We start from the raw sequence: 16,216 nt of genomic DNA on the forward strand, positions 1-16,216 counted from the left end.
TATCTCCTGTGTTTTCAGCATGACAAGAGTTCTACAGAAGAAGAGATGGAAGTAGAAAAGATAAAACATGAACTCCAGGAGAAGGAGGAACTAATTAGCAGTTTGCAAGCCCAGCTTAGCCAGGCACAGGCAGAGCAAGCTACACAGGTAGGGGTATAAGTCACCTCATAATCATTAAGTTAACAAATCACTAAAGCCCAATGGATTGTTACATGACTAATAACATTAGTTCTATAATATTTGTCTATGAATCTATCAATTTCCTTCCTTCCTTTTTCCTTTTCCTTCTCTTCCCTCCCTTCCTTCCTTCCCCACTAAGTCTAGTAATTTTACTAGACTGTGCATTGGTGTTTGTCATCCATGGTTGGTATTTGTAGATACCCAGTATGCTTTTTCAATATTTGGTTTTGCACATTTTTATTTCACAAGAGTTTTCTTGAATTATATAGCTGTAGTATTTAGTCTGTTTTCTTCTTTGGGGACTTCTATTATCCATATGTTCTATCTTTGATTATCTTCCATTTTGTCACTTTTGGTTCCTTTTTACCTCTTCATTTTCAAAAGTTTCTTCTTTTTTTTTCTTATTTAAGGCATTCTATGTTTATTTACTTTTGTGTTCCTTCTTGTTTTGTGTTCTTTTCTGAAATGAATTTTCAGAATTCATTTTGATTCAGAAGAATCAAAGTTTTCCTGAATTCTGTCACCTCATTTCTGAGTTTTTCTGATTCTCATTTTTTAATTTTATTCTTTCATGTCTTGTATAATTTTCTTAATTTTTTTAACACCTGTTGAAATAAATTGCAATTTTGATTTTTTAAAAATTAATTACTTTTATTGGAGTATAGTTGCTTTACAATGTAGTGTTAGTTTCTACAGCAAAGTGAATAAGCTATATGTATACTTATATCCCCTCTTTTTTGGATTTCCTTCCCATTTAGGTCACCACAGAGCACTGAGTAGAGTTCCCTACGCTATACAGTCGGTTCTCATTAGTTAGCTATTTTATACATAGTAGTGTATATATGTCAATCCCAATCTCACAATCCATCCCATCCCCACTTCCCCCTTTGGTATCCATACTCGATTTGTTTTTTGAGCATGCCTATCGTATGCTTTTCTCACCTGCTCCTTAGTTTTCTTTTTTTTTAATAATAACTTTGGATGGGATTTGACCTTGATCATTTTATGTTTCTTATTTTTGTGTGAAATTAATTTTCCTAAACTTTTAGAAGGAGGCTTGATTCAGGAAAACTTTTTTTATTTAACAGACTTTTTTCTTTTGTTGTTTTTGTGTTGTGTTCAAAGATAAGGCAGGTGGATTTCTGAGATTTCCTGGCTTTCTTCTTCCTGCCCTTCACTCTGGTTTATACCAAATTGGCTCAGTAGTAATATAATATGGGTCATGTGTATAATTTTAAATTTTTTAGCAGCTACATTACAAAAGGTAAAGAAGAAACAGGTAAACTTAATTTTAACAATATATTTCATTTAGTTCAATTTATTAAAAATATACTTTTAACATTAATATAAAATTATTTTTGTGTAAATTTATAATCTTTTTTCTGCACTAAGTCTGAAATTTGGTGTGTATTTTATATTATATATCAATTTGGATGCTAAATTTTCATTGGAAATACTTCATCTGTGTTTAGATTTCATAAAATTTCCAGTTGAGAAAATAGATTCATATACTCAAGTTGTTCCATACATATATAGAAACTTTCTAATAACTGAACTGAGTGCTGAAACATCATTTTCCTTTAATATTTGCATCCACGTTTAGAAACTGGTTAATTATTTAGAATCGTTAATTTGACTTTGAAAAACATATCAGCTTTAAAGCTACATCTGTGAGAAATGAAAGCACATGTCCACATAAAGACTTGTATATGCGTGTTCATAGCAGCTTTACTTGTGAAACCAAAAACTAGAAACAACATGTCTATCAATAGGAGAATATTTAAACACACAATGGAATACTACTTACAAATAAAAAGGAATGAACTATGCATCGGTAGTACACCTTTATTTTAAACTTAAGTGTGTCTATACTTATTTTTGAACTAGAAAAATAATTCAATAAAAATAAGTATTTATATTTTAATTACCAATTATGATTTACATAGGTATCAACTGTTATTCATGCTCTCTGCATAAAGTATTCTAATAAACACATCACATAGGTGTGTAGGAAAAAAATTATTTAAATGGAATCAATCCATTGCCACTGGCTAGATAGCTGGTATGTTTATTGTTAACACTAGGAGCAACATGCACACTTATTACTTGCACAACAATTCAGCAGTATATTATGTGATGCAACAAGTGAAGTGAAATATAATCATATCAAAACACAATTGTATTTAATGGAAAAATAATTTATACTTAAGTTAATTAAAATTAACTAATATTAATAAATTTCTCATTTACATAAAGCATATTTCAAGCCCTTGATAGCCACATGAATTGATATATGAATATATCATAGTTGATAATGAATATTATAACACGTGTATAGCCCTTTGTCTTCTATTTCTGTTATCCCTATTGTGTTTAATTTCTATTTCACACCTAGAAGTCTTTTCTTGGTGCAGTCGGTGTCTTGGAAGGCAGCCCTGATGAGTTAGTTTTGAGACTTCAGCTGGGCCAGATTGTTCTAGCACTTTTGTCCTTTTTTCTGTGGACCCCTTGCATTCAGCCAGTACTGGAGAATGGGAAAGCCCTGCCAATTTAAGCTGTTGTTCTAAGATTGGCCAACTGTGCTTTCCAATAAGAATTTACTGGCTATTTGGAGGTTTTCCTGTTCTCAAGGCCATCAGATGTTGCTCTGTCGCTGCCTTCTTCCTGTTGTACAGACTCTAATACCAGAGTCTTTTGGTGGCTTGTCTCTGCCTACTTGTATTTTGGGGTTTGTAGTACTACCTTCCTAATTTATTGTAAATATTGTCCATGGGTTTTTGATTTTATTATCTAGTTGTACTGTCTGGTTCTATGTGAGGATTCAGAGAAATTGAACAACTGCCGCTATTGTTTCTGTTTTCCTCTGACAAATAATTTTGATAATTAAAAAAAAAAACCACAGTACATCAATTCCCTTCAGTGTTAAGCAGAAATTAGAAGGATATTGGTAGGTATTTAGGGCAAATGAGAAAGGGAGGTCCAAGAATTAAGAGTGCCAATTCTTTTGCTTAAATATTTTTTTCTTCTATGTCTTCAGTTTGCTAAGAGTTCAACAGAGATGGAAGAATTTTTAATGATGAAGAAACAGCTCCAAGAGAAGGAGGAACTCATTAGCACTTTGCAAACCCAGCTCAGCCAGACACAGGCAGAGCAAGCTGCTCAGGTAGGGTGGAAGGTACCTCAGAATCATTAGAATAAAGAATCATGACAAGTCACTTCAGACAGTCTATTTTTAAAACTTTAGTAGATGAAAGTATAGTAGCTAGAATATTATAGCAGAAATTAGAAGGGTGTGATAGTAGAAGAAATTAGAAGTGTTATTTACCTTGATGAATACACCATAGCTTAATTTATGGCTGTTTCTTAGATCTACAGGCCCAGAAACTTGGTTTTAATAGCACACAGAGATTCTGTCTTTCAGGAAGGAATGAGCTTATGCTAAGTTCGAAAGAGACTGTTAGATAAACCAAAAGAAATACAAGTGATTAGGTCCATTATTTCTTTATAGTAAAATCTTAATGATAAGTTATAGTCAGAAGATTACTTAGTGATTATGTAATGAGAAAGTGGTATAGGTTATGTGATTCAATGTTAAAAGGCACCAGTATGTGCCTTTCTTCTTCATAGTTATTTCTGCTTACTAGGACCAGACCGTTTGGACTGGCATCCTCAACTTTTTCTCTCTATTTTTCTAAATTTCCAGTTTGACCACCCACTCGTATTTTTCCTTTGGGAATGCTTTTGACTTAAGAAACATTTTTTTTTCTTTTTTCCCTCAAGTGCCTTTGTATAATAGCTAATCTTATCCATTGGGTGTTAGGTGTTTACTTTATTGATAACTTGTAGTATTAGTGGTGCTCTCTGTCTATGGATAACCTACTGCTGTGTATACATTTAAAACTGGATATCCTAAAATCCTTAGTTTTACCTATTAGCTTTTATTGTGTCCTTTTTTGTACACTTTATACAATGTAGGATGGAGAAATACAAAATAATTTTACCAAGTGGCTTAAAACATGGCAAGCCAAGATACACATACACACACACATGCACACACACACACATACACACACACACACACTATGACGGATCCGTTAATACATTTATGTGAATTAACAAATCCATCAGAATACAAGCCATTCAGAATGTGCATCGCAAGCAACAATACAAACTGAAAGTATTTTGAGAGGTGAAAGGGGTTACTTGCATGTGACAACCAAGGAAGGTTACATGGAAAACTCAGGATTTAGGTAAAACTATGATGGATAGATAATATAGTTTCAACAAGGTGGGGAAAGGTATTCCAATTGTAGGGAATGCTGTAAGCAAAGTCTCAGGAAAAAGAATATGGTACATTTATGGGAAAGGATGTGTAGATGTGTTTGGCTCATGAAGGAGTCCAATGCGTATACATTTGAAACAGGATTTCAAATTCATAGTGATTTCAGAATTCAGATAATCAAAGATATTATGAAGATTTTTTTTCTCCTACCTAGAAGGAGAGCCAAGGTTGGTTCAAGGTGTCACAAATTGAAAAATCAACAATAGTTGAAGGACCTGTGCAAAATGGACACTCGAAGAGCTGTTTGGCATGCTTAACCACAGGTCTTAAGGAAATGAATAAGCAGGCGCGCACGCGCACATACACACACACACACACACACACACACACACACACAAAACCTATGAACAAAACAAAAACACTGCTACCGAGCAACTCACAACCAGTCAATTTATTTCCATTTCATTTTGTTAAGAGCCAGTTACAAATGAGGGTGATCTAGAAGCCTGAAAGTAATGACAGTTGAAAATAGCTGTCTGGGGAGGTGGTGTGGATTTGGATGGAAATATACCGAGTTCTTTGGTAGAAGCAATTCTTTGAAAATGAGATCTGAAAGAAAGATTTGTATTTCCAGTTGTAGAGAATCTTGAGTAAAAGATACATTAGTTTGAAGTTTATATTTATAAACTGAAAGTTTTTGAGCGTGAGTGTGATATTCAAAGAATTGTCTAGGACTTAACAGGAATCTAACTTTGTATCTTTAATATTCTAATCTCCTTAGATCTTTTAAAAATATACCTCTTGTATATTTAAATACTTCTATTAACCATGCAAATACAGTTTTTATTCAAAATTTATGTTTAGGCTGACTTCTGAATTTGATGGTAGGCTTTCTCTCATTCCGAAGTTAGCATCAAAGCCTATCTCTCTTCCAAAATTCTCATCCTTGGCATTCAAAATTTAATTTGAAAACCTTATTGTCTATCAATTCTCAGTGTCTGTGTTTGGAGAATAGTCTGTGTGTTTTGTTTGTGCGATATTCTGGGAGTGTAACTTGTATAGTTTCTCTGGTGTGTGTCTTCAGTTGAGTTCCATGCAGCAGGTGGTCCGAGAGAAAGATGCCCGCTTTGAGACACAAGTTCGTCTTCATGAAGATGAGCTTCTTCAGTTAGTAACCCAGGCAGATGTGGAAACAGAGATGCAACAGGTGTGTTGCTAAAACCTAGTAGAATGATTGTAGTTTTGGTTAACATTTAATTAAGTTATCACAGCCACTTTTCCACCCTTACCCACTGCTCTTCACTTGGTCTGGGTTTGCTCATTAATTGCCTTCTTTTCGGTGTTCTTCTCTTCTGTTGCATATTGCTTATTTATTTTCCCTTACCTTGCCTCTTACCCCTCTAATCAGGTTGTCCCTACTCAAAAGCTGAGTTTAATTGGCAAATGTATGTGGTAGTCAGAAATTGGTTTCTCTTCAGTTTGCTGATTGTAGCTACCTTTGTGCATTGAAAACCTGATCCAAAGCTTCAAAAACAATGAAGTCTGTTTTACACTTTAGAAAATTTAAAGATAAAAAGCAGTGATTTTGAAGCCATAAGGTCTTTTATTAACTCATTCATTATTTTTAATTCATTGAGTAATTTTTGAAAATTGGCTTCATTGTTTTTAAGTTTATCATCGACTAACTCAAAAGTATCTGTTTCTGTTTAGTATGTAGTGCAGTGTGGTACCCAAAGGCCCTCCAGTGGTATTTCATAGTTGATTCATTTAACTGTTTTTGAGCTTCTTCCAAATTCTAGGCAATTCTTCAGAATATACCACTAAATAAAGTTAATTTATATAGCACTTTTAAAGTAGTATATTAATATATACATGTATTGTTGACTTATTCATTCAACAAATGTTTACCAAGTGACTGTACCATGCATGAAACTAGAAGAGAAATGGTTCTTGCCTATAGAGAATATTCTCTTTGGTGAGTGGGATATACGTGTACCTATGTTATTTAGGTACAGGACATGACTATATAATTTTAAAAGTGGATATGTATAATAAATATCTAATTATTAAAAAGGTTCCCTAATTCAGGGACTTCCTTGTGTCAGTTTGGTTGTTGTTGGTGCTCTGAAGAAGACATTTTTGGAGATTCTTTGTTGCTGTTGGATAGGAAGCATGGCATGCTGGTGTCCGACCCTTTAATCTGTCATCCTCAACATCTAAAAATCTTAAGTACACAAGTCTACCTGACATTTTGAAAGGTAAGCAGATAATGATGCTCATGCGTTAGCACATTATGTCTAAACGTTTTCTTCTCAGAAATTGAGGGTGCTGCAGAGGAAGCTTGAGGAGCATGAAGAAGCCTTGTTGGGCCGTGCTCAGGTTGTGGACCTGCTGCAACAGGAGCTGACTGCTGCCGAACAGAGAAACCAGGTACTGCCTTCTCTACTACCTGCCTTGGGAGTATTCATTTCCACTTCAGTTTGCCAGGCAGCAGGTATAAAATCCTGTTAGAAGCCTTCAGAGAATTGATGCCATTTATTCATTCTTTCAACAATTCCCTGTGCTTAAGTGGTGGTGATACTATGATGATCAAAATATATACAGTTCCTTCCCTCATGAGGCTTACATTTCACATCTTTTATTGTTGCTCTTTTCCTTTGTGATTTTAGGTCTAGGGTCCTAGTTTCTTTAGAATGTCATATTTTCATCTAAGGAGTTTCTTTTCTGTCAGTTTACCCCTTCTCTGTCTTCAATGGTTCTTGTGCTTTATGTACTGTCCCTTCTTTGTTTGTTTTGTTGTTTAACTTTATGTTGGTTTGAAATAATCCCACCATGCAATATTCCCTTAAATTTAGAGGTGATTAAGGATGCTGATGTTCTAAAATCTTAAACTCACGCATCCTATTCCCTGACTGTTGCCCATCCTGTCATTCCCTTTCTTAGGCTGTCCTGACTTTCATTCTCATTAAGATTTCTTGATCCTTTCACGTGTTGCTCTGGTATGTTGGTTCTTTCTTGGCCTCGCTCCTTTCCTTATCTGGTATAGATCTGCAACTGCGATTTGGACTACTCCTTTACCAGCCCTTGGATTCCCTGTGTCCCTGCCCCTTCACATCCAGGGAGCCAAATCCTAATGTGGAATCGGTGCTATGGTCCACATTCTCTGCTTGTTCATCTGGGTCCCGCATGCTGCTGGAGAAAGTCATATCTTTTCTTCTTAATTTTCAACTCTCCTTGAGAACGACTGTCTTTCTTGCATAGAAACATGTTCCCATATCTCCAATTCTAACAGAACCCATACCCTGACCCTGAGTCCCCTTTCTGGCTGTCATTGAATAGTCAGGTTCAAATCCCAGTTGTGCTACTTACTAGATAGGTACTGTGGAGATAGTTACATATGTGTGACTTTATGGTAAGTTTCCATTCTCTGCTCCTTTTAGTACCTTATAAGTATCTCTCTCATGGCCTCTAATATTTTGTATTATAATGATCTGCTTAAGTGTGACTCTCTCACTAAACTCTGAGTTCCTTGAGGGCAGGGACTGGATCCATTTATTCAGTATTTATTGAGTACCACATACTCAGTATGCCATATATTATGCTAGATGCTGGAGAACAGTGATGATAAAACAGACACAGTCCCTTTCCTTATTGAACTAATTTTGTATTGGGAGACACATAAGTGAAAAGCTGATGACACAAATAAATATATATATGAACAGAAACTGTCAAAAGTATCAAGAAGCAAAAACAGAGGGTCTTATGGAATTGTAGGTTTGGTCCTGAGTGTCTAGGCCTGGACTTCACCTAGAAGAGACTCTTCACTATGCTTATTGAAATGAAAGAATGAATTTATGGTTCATGAGGCTTTGTCTTTTTTTCTTAGATTTTCTCCCAGCAGTTACAGCAGATAGAAGCTGAGCAGAGTACTTTAAGGAACACTATAGAAACAGAAAGACAGGAGTCCAAGATTCTGATGGAAAAGATGGAACTTGAAGTGGCAGAGAGAAAACTATCTTTCCATAACCTGAAGGAAGAAATGCATCATCTTCTAGAACAGCTTGAACAGGCAGGTCAAGCCCAGGCTGAACTACAGTCCCGGTACAGTGCTTTGGAGCAGAAGTACAAAACAGAAATGGCAGAGAAGACCTCTCACATCTTGAGTCTTCAAAAGACTGAACAAGAGCTGCACTCTGCCTGTGATGCCCTAAAGGATCAAAATTCAAAGCTTCTCCAAGATAAGAGTGAACAGGCAGCTCATTCAGCTCAGGTCATTCAGCAGCTAGAAGGTCAGTATTTGATTGCGTTTGAAGCCCATTTGTCTAGCCCATTTGTCTAGCATCCCTTTAAAATTTCAGGGATCTCTTAGTGACATCATTTGCTTAAACCAATTGAATGAATAGAATGATTAAGAAAGGTGTCTCTTCTGAACTCTTTGTTGCATTTCTCCCATCTCTGACTGAAGTTATAATCTGGCTTAATAAAATTATTATTATAGTACTAAAAACTATTGATAGTAATGTGTCAGACATTAAAAAGAACCCTATGTGAAACATAACTGTGGTCTGAAGGGTTCACTGACTGAAATGAGTAGGATTTGAATTAATTTGTGGAAAGCTCAGGCCAGATCTAGCTGCAAAGGTAGGGAGACTGAATTGCGTGGAGTCATCTTTACTTCTAAAGATGGATCTGAATGCTTTTCTTATAGGTGAAAATTTCTTTTTAAAGAAAACTTTTTAAAAAATGTGTTATTATTAAAGTAATACATGCCTCTGATTTAGTTTAATTCTAAAAGATTGGCATACAGGAAAGATTTTAGAAAGCATTAAATTGAACATCTGTATTGAAGAGAGCTGAACATTAATCAGAAAGCCTTAAGGGACATTACATGGGAACAGTGTGTTACATGAGCATGCTGTTCTCTTAACTGAACCATGTTCATGTTTAAAACATCTCAGTAGAATTTATAATGCTTATGTGGAGAGTGAAGAAAATAAAATAAAAAACGCTAAGGGCATTTTCAAGGGGGAAAGGAAAAATGACTTTAAAAAAAAATACCTAGACCTGTTTTATTTTACCTTTGAAGGAGGTTTACTGAGATGTCCTTTGGTCCTTGAGAGCATATAAACAATTTATAAAAATGATGGTATTGGCATCGTAATTTTAATTAAGATAACGGAACTAGAATAAACAGCATATGGTGTATCCCTAGAAGATAACTCACTAAGTTTCAGGCTTGAGGCAAAGATCATTTCAATTTTATTTTCTTTTCCTTAGATCAACTCCAGGAAAAATCCGAAGAAATCAACCAATTTCTAAATAAGGCAACGTTGCTAAAACATGAAATAGCATCTCAGACTTCTTTGCCAGATGTTTCTAACGAGGGCACACAGGTAATTAAATGTGTACTTCTTATGAATATGATCTATTTGTCTTTGCTGTATCTATACTTGGGTGTTCTAATAGAATTTATTCCAGAAAGCAGTATAAGCCTTCTCTCTTTTCTGCCTATACAATGCTTTTTTGGAGCCAATTCTATTTGAAAGGAAACATGAAAGACAGTAGTGTCCCAACAATGAATAATGAGAAAAAAGTAGACAATGAGCAACATAACCTCAAGAGCCTTTCTAACCTCTACAGCCTTTCTGTATTGGAGATGAGTCATTAATTTTAATCTTATAATCAGCTTTCCCAGTTGAGAAATCAATTTTGTTTTTGGTAGACTGAGATTTGATCAGGTTTAAAGTATACAATTCAGTCTAACCAAACTTAAAAGTCTATTGTAGAAATCATAATGCCCACATTAATCAGTTAACAGTAAAAAGTTTAATTTCCTGTTGATTGGCCAGTATATTCTCTCTGCCTTCTATAAAAGTCTCCAGGGAGCTAGATTTTAATCACCAGAAGGCTGCTTATTGAGCTTGAATATCAGAACAAGGAGAGTTAGTTTGATGATCTTAATTAACTAGTGTCAAGCTGGGATAACTGGATTAATTTATCTCCATTATAAGATTATACCTTCCAAACTGACAGATATAGGGGTCAGCAGAGTCCCATAGTTCCTGGGCAGTACTGTGCACTGACAAAAATTTTTCCTTCCTGGTTTTTGGCATCTAGGCTTTCCAATCTCTTCTATTCTCCCATTCTCAACTTTTTCCTCCCGTGTTTTGTTAAGACATTTTTCAGCAACTCTAAAAAATTCAGATTCCATATATATGTTTTAGCATACAGAATTTTTCTCTTTCTGACTTACTTCATTCTGTATGACAGACTCTAGGTCCATCCACCTCACTACAAATAATTCAACTTTGTTTCTTTTTATGGCTGAATAATATTCCATTGTATATATGTGCCACATCTTCTTTATCCATTCATCTGTCAGTGGGCACTTAGGTTGCTTCCATGTCCTGACTCTTGTAAATAGAGCTGCAATGAACATTGTGGTACATGACTCTTTTTGAATTATGGTTTTCTCAGGGTATATGCCCAGTAGTGGGATTGCTGGGTTGTATGGTAGTTCTATTTTTAGTTTTTTAAGGAACCTCCATACTGTTCTCCATAGTGGCTGTGTCAATTTACATTCCCACCAGCAGTGCAAGAGGGTTCCCTTTGCTCCACACCCTCTCCAGCATTTATTGTTTGTAGATTTTTTTGATGATGGCCATTCTGACCAGTGTGAGGTGATACCTCATTGTAGTTTTGATTTGCATTTCTCTAATGATCAGTGATGTTGAGCATCCTTTCATGTGTTTGTTGGCAATCTGTATATTTTCTTTGGAGAAATGTCTATTTAGGTCTTCTGCCCATTTTTGGATTGGGTTGTTTGTTTTTTTGATATTGAGCTGCATGAGCTGCTTGTAAAATTTGAAGATTAATCCTTTGTCAGTTGCTTCATTTGCAAATATTTTCTCCCATTCTGAGGGTTGTCTTTCCATCTTTATAGTTTCCTTTGCTGTGCTTTTAAGTTTCATTAGGTCCCATTTGTTTATTTTTGTTTTTATTTCCATTTCTCCAGGAGGTGGGTCAAAAAAGATCTTGCTGTGATTTATGTCATAGGGTGTTGGACCTATGTTTTCCTCTAAGAGTTTTATAGTGTCTGGCCTTACATTTATGTGTTTAATCCATTTTGAGTTTATTTATGTGTATGGTGTTAGGGAGTGTTCTAATTTCATTCTTTTACATGTACCTGTCCAGTTTTCCCAGCACCACTTATTGAGGAGGCTGTCTTTTCTCCATTGTATGTTCTTGCCTCCTTTATCAAAAATTAGGTGACCATATGTGCGTGGGTTTATCTCTAGGCTTTCTATCCTGTTCCATTGATCTATATTTCTGTTTTTGTGCCAGGACCATACTGTCTTGATTACTGTAGCTTTGTAGTATAGTCTGAAGTCTGGGAGCCTGACTTCTCCAGCTCCTAAAAAAAAAAATGGTTCTGAAAAATGTAGGGGCAGGACAGGAAGAGAATAGACTTGAGGATATGGGAAGGGGGAAGGGTAAACTGGGAAGAAGTGAGAGAGTGGCATGGACATATATACACTACCAAATGTAAAATAGATAGCTAGTGGGAAGCAGCCTCATAGCACAGGGAGATCATCTCGGTGCTTTGTGACCACCTAGAAGGGTGGGATGGGGAGGGTTGGGGGGAGACGCAAGAGGGAGGAGATATGGGCATATATGTATATGTATAGTTGATTCACTTTGTTAAAAAGCAGAAACTAACACACTATTGTAAAGCAATTATACTCCAATAAAGATGTCAAAAAAAAACAAAAAATAAATAAAAATAAAAACAAAAATTCAAAGAACTTTATGGTGAACACCTGCATACTCACCATTTAGATTCTATTAATATTTACTATATTTGCTTTATCATATATCTATCCATTTATCCATCTACCAATTCATCTTAATTTTTTGTACATTTCACAGTAAGTTGTAGACATCAGTACATTTTTCTCTAAATATTTCGGCGTGCATATCATTGACTAGATTTTAATATTTGTTTATAGTTCTTTTTCTTTTGAAGTGAGAGTTACAAAACATGAAATGTACAGGTATTAAGTGTACCATTCATTGAGTATTGTCAAATGCGTTACCCAAATCCCTATCAAGATATATCACCCTACAAAGTACCCTTTTGCAGTCAACCGCATTACTCCCCTCCAGAGATGAACCAATGTTCTATATTTTTACCGTAGATTAATTTTGCATGTTTTATATCCTATAAATGTAATCGTACATTTGTGTTATTTTGTAGAAAACTTCTTTCACTCAGCATATTTTGAGATTCATTTATATTATCGTATGTATCATAATTTATTCTTTTATATTGCTGAGAAGTATTCCATTTTATGAATACACTGTATTTTCCTTTTGCATGACTGTGCTATAATTTCCTTTTGATGGATAACTGGTCTTTTTATGCTTTGGGTATTATGAATTAAGCTGCTATGGACATTCTTGTACAAGTATTTGTGTGGACATATGTTTTCATTTGTCTTCATTAAATGCTAGTTGAGGAATTTCTGGGCCATAGAGTAAGAATATATTTAGCTTTATGGGAAATGCCAGATCTTCTTCCAAGGTGATTATATTGTTTATACTCTCACCTAAAATATATGAGAGTTCTAGTTGCTCTGCATCTTCTCTAAGATTTGGTATTATCAATTTTTAAAATTTTAGCCATTTTAATGGGTGTGTAGTGGTAGGTCAGTGTGGTTTCAATTTGCATCTCCCCAATGACAAATGACGTTGAACATGTTTACTTGAGATTCTTGGACATTTGTGTATCTTCTTTTGGTGATGTATCTGTTCATGTCATTTCCTCATTTTAAAAATTGAGTTTTTTGCCTATTTATCAAGTTGTAGTAATTCTTTATACATCCTGAATGCCAATTTATTATCAGGCATGTTTGGTAAATATTTTCTCCCATGCTGTGTCTTGCTTCTTTTTCTTTTTTAATTTTTTTAAATTGAAAATCACATATTGAATTTTTTTTATTAAAAGTAGAATTTCTTTTTTAATATTTATTTATTTGGTTCCACCGGGTCTTAGTTGCAGCAGGTAGGCTCCTTAGTTGCAGCTCATGGACTCCTTAGTTGCAGCTCACCGGCTCCTTAGTTGTGGCATGCGAACTCTTATTTGCAGCATTTATTTGGGAACTAGTTCCCTGACCAGGGATCGAACCTGGGCCCCCTGCATTGGGAGCATGGAGTCTTATCCACTGCAGCACAAGGGAAGTCCCCATGGCTTGCTTCTTATCCATTTTCTTCATGATGTTCTTTAATTAGCAGACATTTAAAATTTTGATAAAGTCTATTATTTATCATATTTATCATTTTTTTTCTGGTTATAATTTTCTTTGTCCTGTGTGTGAAACCTTTGCTTAACCCCAAGTCATGAAGATATTCTCTTATGTTTTCTTCCACAAGCTATATAGTTTTAGCTTTCACAGTTAAGTCTCTGAACCTCAGTAAATTTTTGTGTGTGGTGTAAGATAAGGGTCAAGTTTTATTTTTTTCCCTATATGGATATCCAATTGTCTCTGCACCATTTCTTGAGAAGACTTTACTTTCCTCATTGGATTGCTTTGGTACCTTTGTTGAAAACAAATGATTAATAGGTCTGTTTATGAGCTTTCTAGTTTATGAGCTTTCCAGTCTAGTCTAGCCAATTCTTAGGCCTGTATCATATTTTTTTTCGGGCAAGGCTTTATTGGGGCCACAGGGGGAAGTGAGAACAAGTAACAGGTTCCCTTGCTGGCTGGCTCCCTGAGGGGAGGCGAGCTTGTTCCTTATATGGGGTGAGGGTAGGGGTGTGTCCAGGGGTCTTGCTGGAGGGGTGGCTTAGGTGGTTTGCCCACCCCTAAGGTGGTGTTGTAGCATATGCTCAGTACCCTGCTTTTGCTCCCAATACCCTGTTTTTGCTCCAAGCTCTTCAAAAGTGGCAGTTGGGTGTTTTTGGTCTCTTTGTATCTTTTGGGTCCAGAATTTGCCCCAACTGCACATGCATGCAGTTATTTTTAGTCCCATATAGTTTCTTTGTATTTTGTTGCTCGAGGAGATGTTTGTCCAGGTGCAAGCACTGCAGCAAAGGGTCCTAGGTCCCAGCCTATCTCATCCCCTGCTGAGAGACTCTACACCCTTATTCTTAAGGGGTAAGGGACCAAAGGTCTCTTCTTCTGAAACTTCTTCCTGCATAAGGGGACAGGGGCCACAGACCCTAGTCCCTAGAGGTGTAGAAGTCTCTTGCTGACTGTCCCAAGGACCTGGGCCACTTTCCTTGAGCCATCATGAGCCTTACTTCAAATTGTCAGAGCCTAGAAGACACAAACTCAATCAAAAGGTTAAACAAACAAGGGCTATAAAGGAGAAAAACAACAATAGCCATTAAAGGGCCTAGGAAGGGAAGGAACCAGGTTACTTTGGGAGGGCTTCCTTAACTGTTGACCTGACAGGGGAGGCAATGTCGCCCCTGCCAAGAAGCCATTCTGTTTGGGTGTATGTTTTTGTTAATCGCGGGGTTAAAGTTCAACATGTTTCTCTATTTTTAGAATGGAAGGTCTGGGTTGGTCCCAGGTCTCCTTTTTGGACCGAAAAGTCTTAGTCACAGGTTTACAACAATAGGGAAGACAACAGAGTACTAGACAAAATAGAGTCTAAATCAGTATGACTGAAAAGAGAAGGGTTATGAGAAAACAAAAACCTCCTGCCAGAAAGCTTTTTATTTTTTTTGCAGTACGCGGGCCTCTCACTGTTGTGTCCTCTCCCGTGGCGGAGCACAGGCTCCGGACGCACAGGCTCAGCGGCCGTGGCTCACGGGCCTAGCCGCTCCGCAGCATGTGGATCTTCCCAGACCGGGGCACGAACCCGTGTCCCCTGCATCGGCAGGCAGACTCTCAACCACTGCGCCACCAAGGAAGCCCCAGAAAGCTTTTTATACCTTGTGGTATCCAAGAGAACAAACTGGAGAACCAGTTTTCAGTTTCCCTGCCCATATTGAATAGTGAGGATTGGTGGTTAATTGTCTGCTGAAACCAGGTGGTTTGTTGTCAGATATTCTCAGTGTTGGTTTCTACCCGGTATGGGCATCAGGGCTGTTTTCTTTGCCTCCCTATGTGCCCTGTTCCCTTAGGTAATTTGAGAATTTTCCTTGTGGTGCCCACAGCAGTGAATGACTTCTACTAGTGTTGATTTTTGAGCACTTCTATGAGTTGTAATATCTCAGCCCCATATGTTACAGTGGAATTTTTTGCATTTAAAAGTCCTCTTTCTTTCCAGATTAGCTGCATGGGCATGTACAACAAGGAAGGCATATATATATATATTTATTTATTTAAAATTTATTCATTTTATTTATTTATTTTTGGCTGCATTGGGTCTTCATTGCTGCTCACAGGCTTTCTCTAGTTGCGGCGAGCGGGGGCTACTCTTTGTTACAGTGCACGGGCTTCTCATTGTGGTGGCTTCTCTTGTTGCGGAGCACGGGCTCTAGGCGTGCGGGCTTCAGTAGTTGTGGCATGTGGGCTCAGTAGTTGTGGCTCGCGGGATCTAGAGCGCAAGCTCAGTAGTTGTGGCGCACGGGCTTAGCTGCTTCGCGGCATGTGGGATCTTCCCGGACCAGGGCTTGAACCCATGTCCCCTGCACTGGCAGGCGGATTCTTAACCACTGCGCCACCAGGGAAGCCCGGAAGGCATATTTTGAGTCTGTGTATATATTTATAATTTTCCTTCCCCCAATGTTAAGACTCAGGT

The 16,216-nt window shown here is 36.7% G+C and overlaps 1 protein-coding gene across 7 annotated transcripts in view; it reads left to right on the forward strand.

Moving 5' to 3' along the window:
* The window catches only part of GOLGB1 (golgin B1), an 85,816-nt gene that overhangs the window by 23,518 nt on the left and 46,082 nt on the right, over positions 1-16,216 (forward strand). For 2 of the 7 annotated variants that reach the window (XM_067738737.1, XM_067738738.1), the window contains exons 5-10: positions 19-147; positions 3,218-3,343; positions 5,547-5,669; positions 6,779-6,892; positions 8,349-8,751; positions 9,740-9,855. In XM_067738737.1, the coding sequence (XP_067594838.1) occupies positions 19-147; positions 3,218-3,343; positions 5,547-5,669; positions 6,779-6,892; positions 8,349-8,751; positions 9,740-9,855 (1,011 nt within the window). The remainder of the gene's footprint in view (positions 1-18; positions 148-3,217; positions 3,344-5,546; positions 5,670-6,778; positions 6,893-8,348; positions 8,752-9,739; positions 9,856-16,216) is intronic. The other 5 variants (XM_067738740.1, XM_067738742.1, XM_067738739.1 and 2 more) reach the window with 4 other exon arrangements.

Source organism: Pseudorca crassidens, chromosome 5 (genome assembly GCF_039906515.1).
Source record: "Pseudorca crassidens isolate mPseCra1 chromosome 5, mPseCra1.hap1, whole genome shotgun sequence".
NCBI lineage: Eukaryota > Metazoa > Chordata > Mammalia > Artiodactyla > Delphinidae > Pseudorca > Pseudorca crassidens.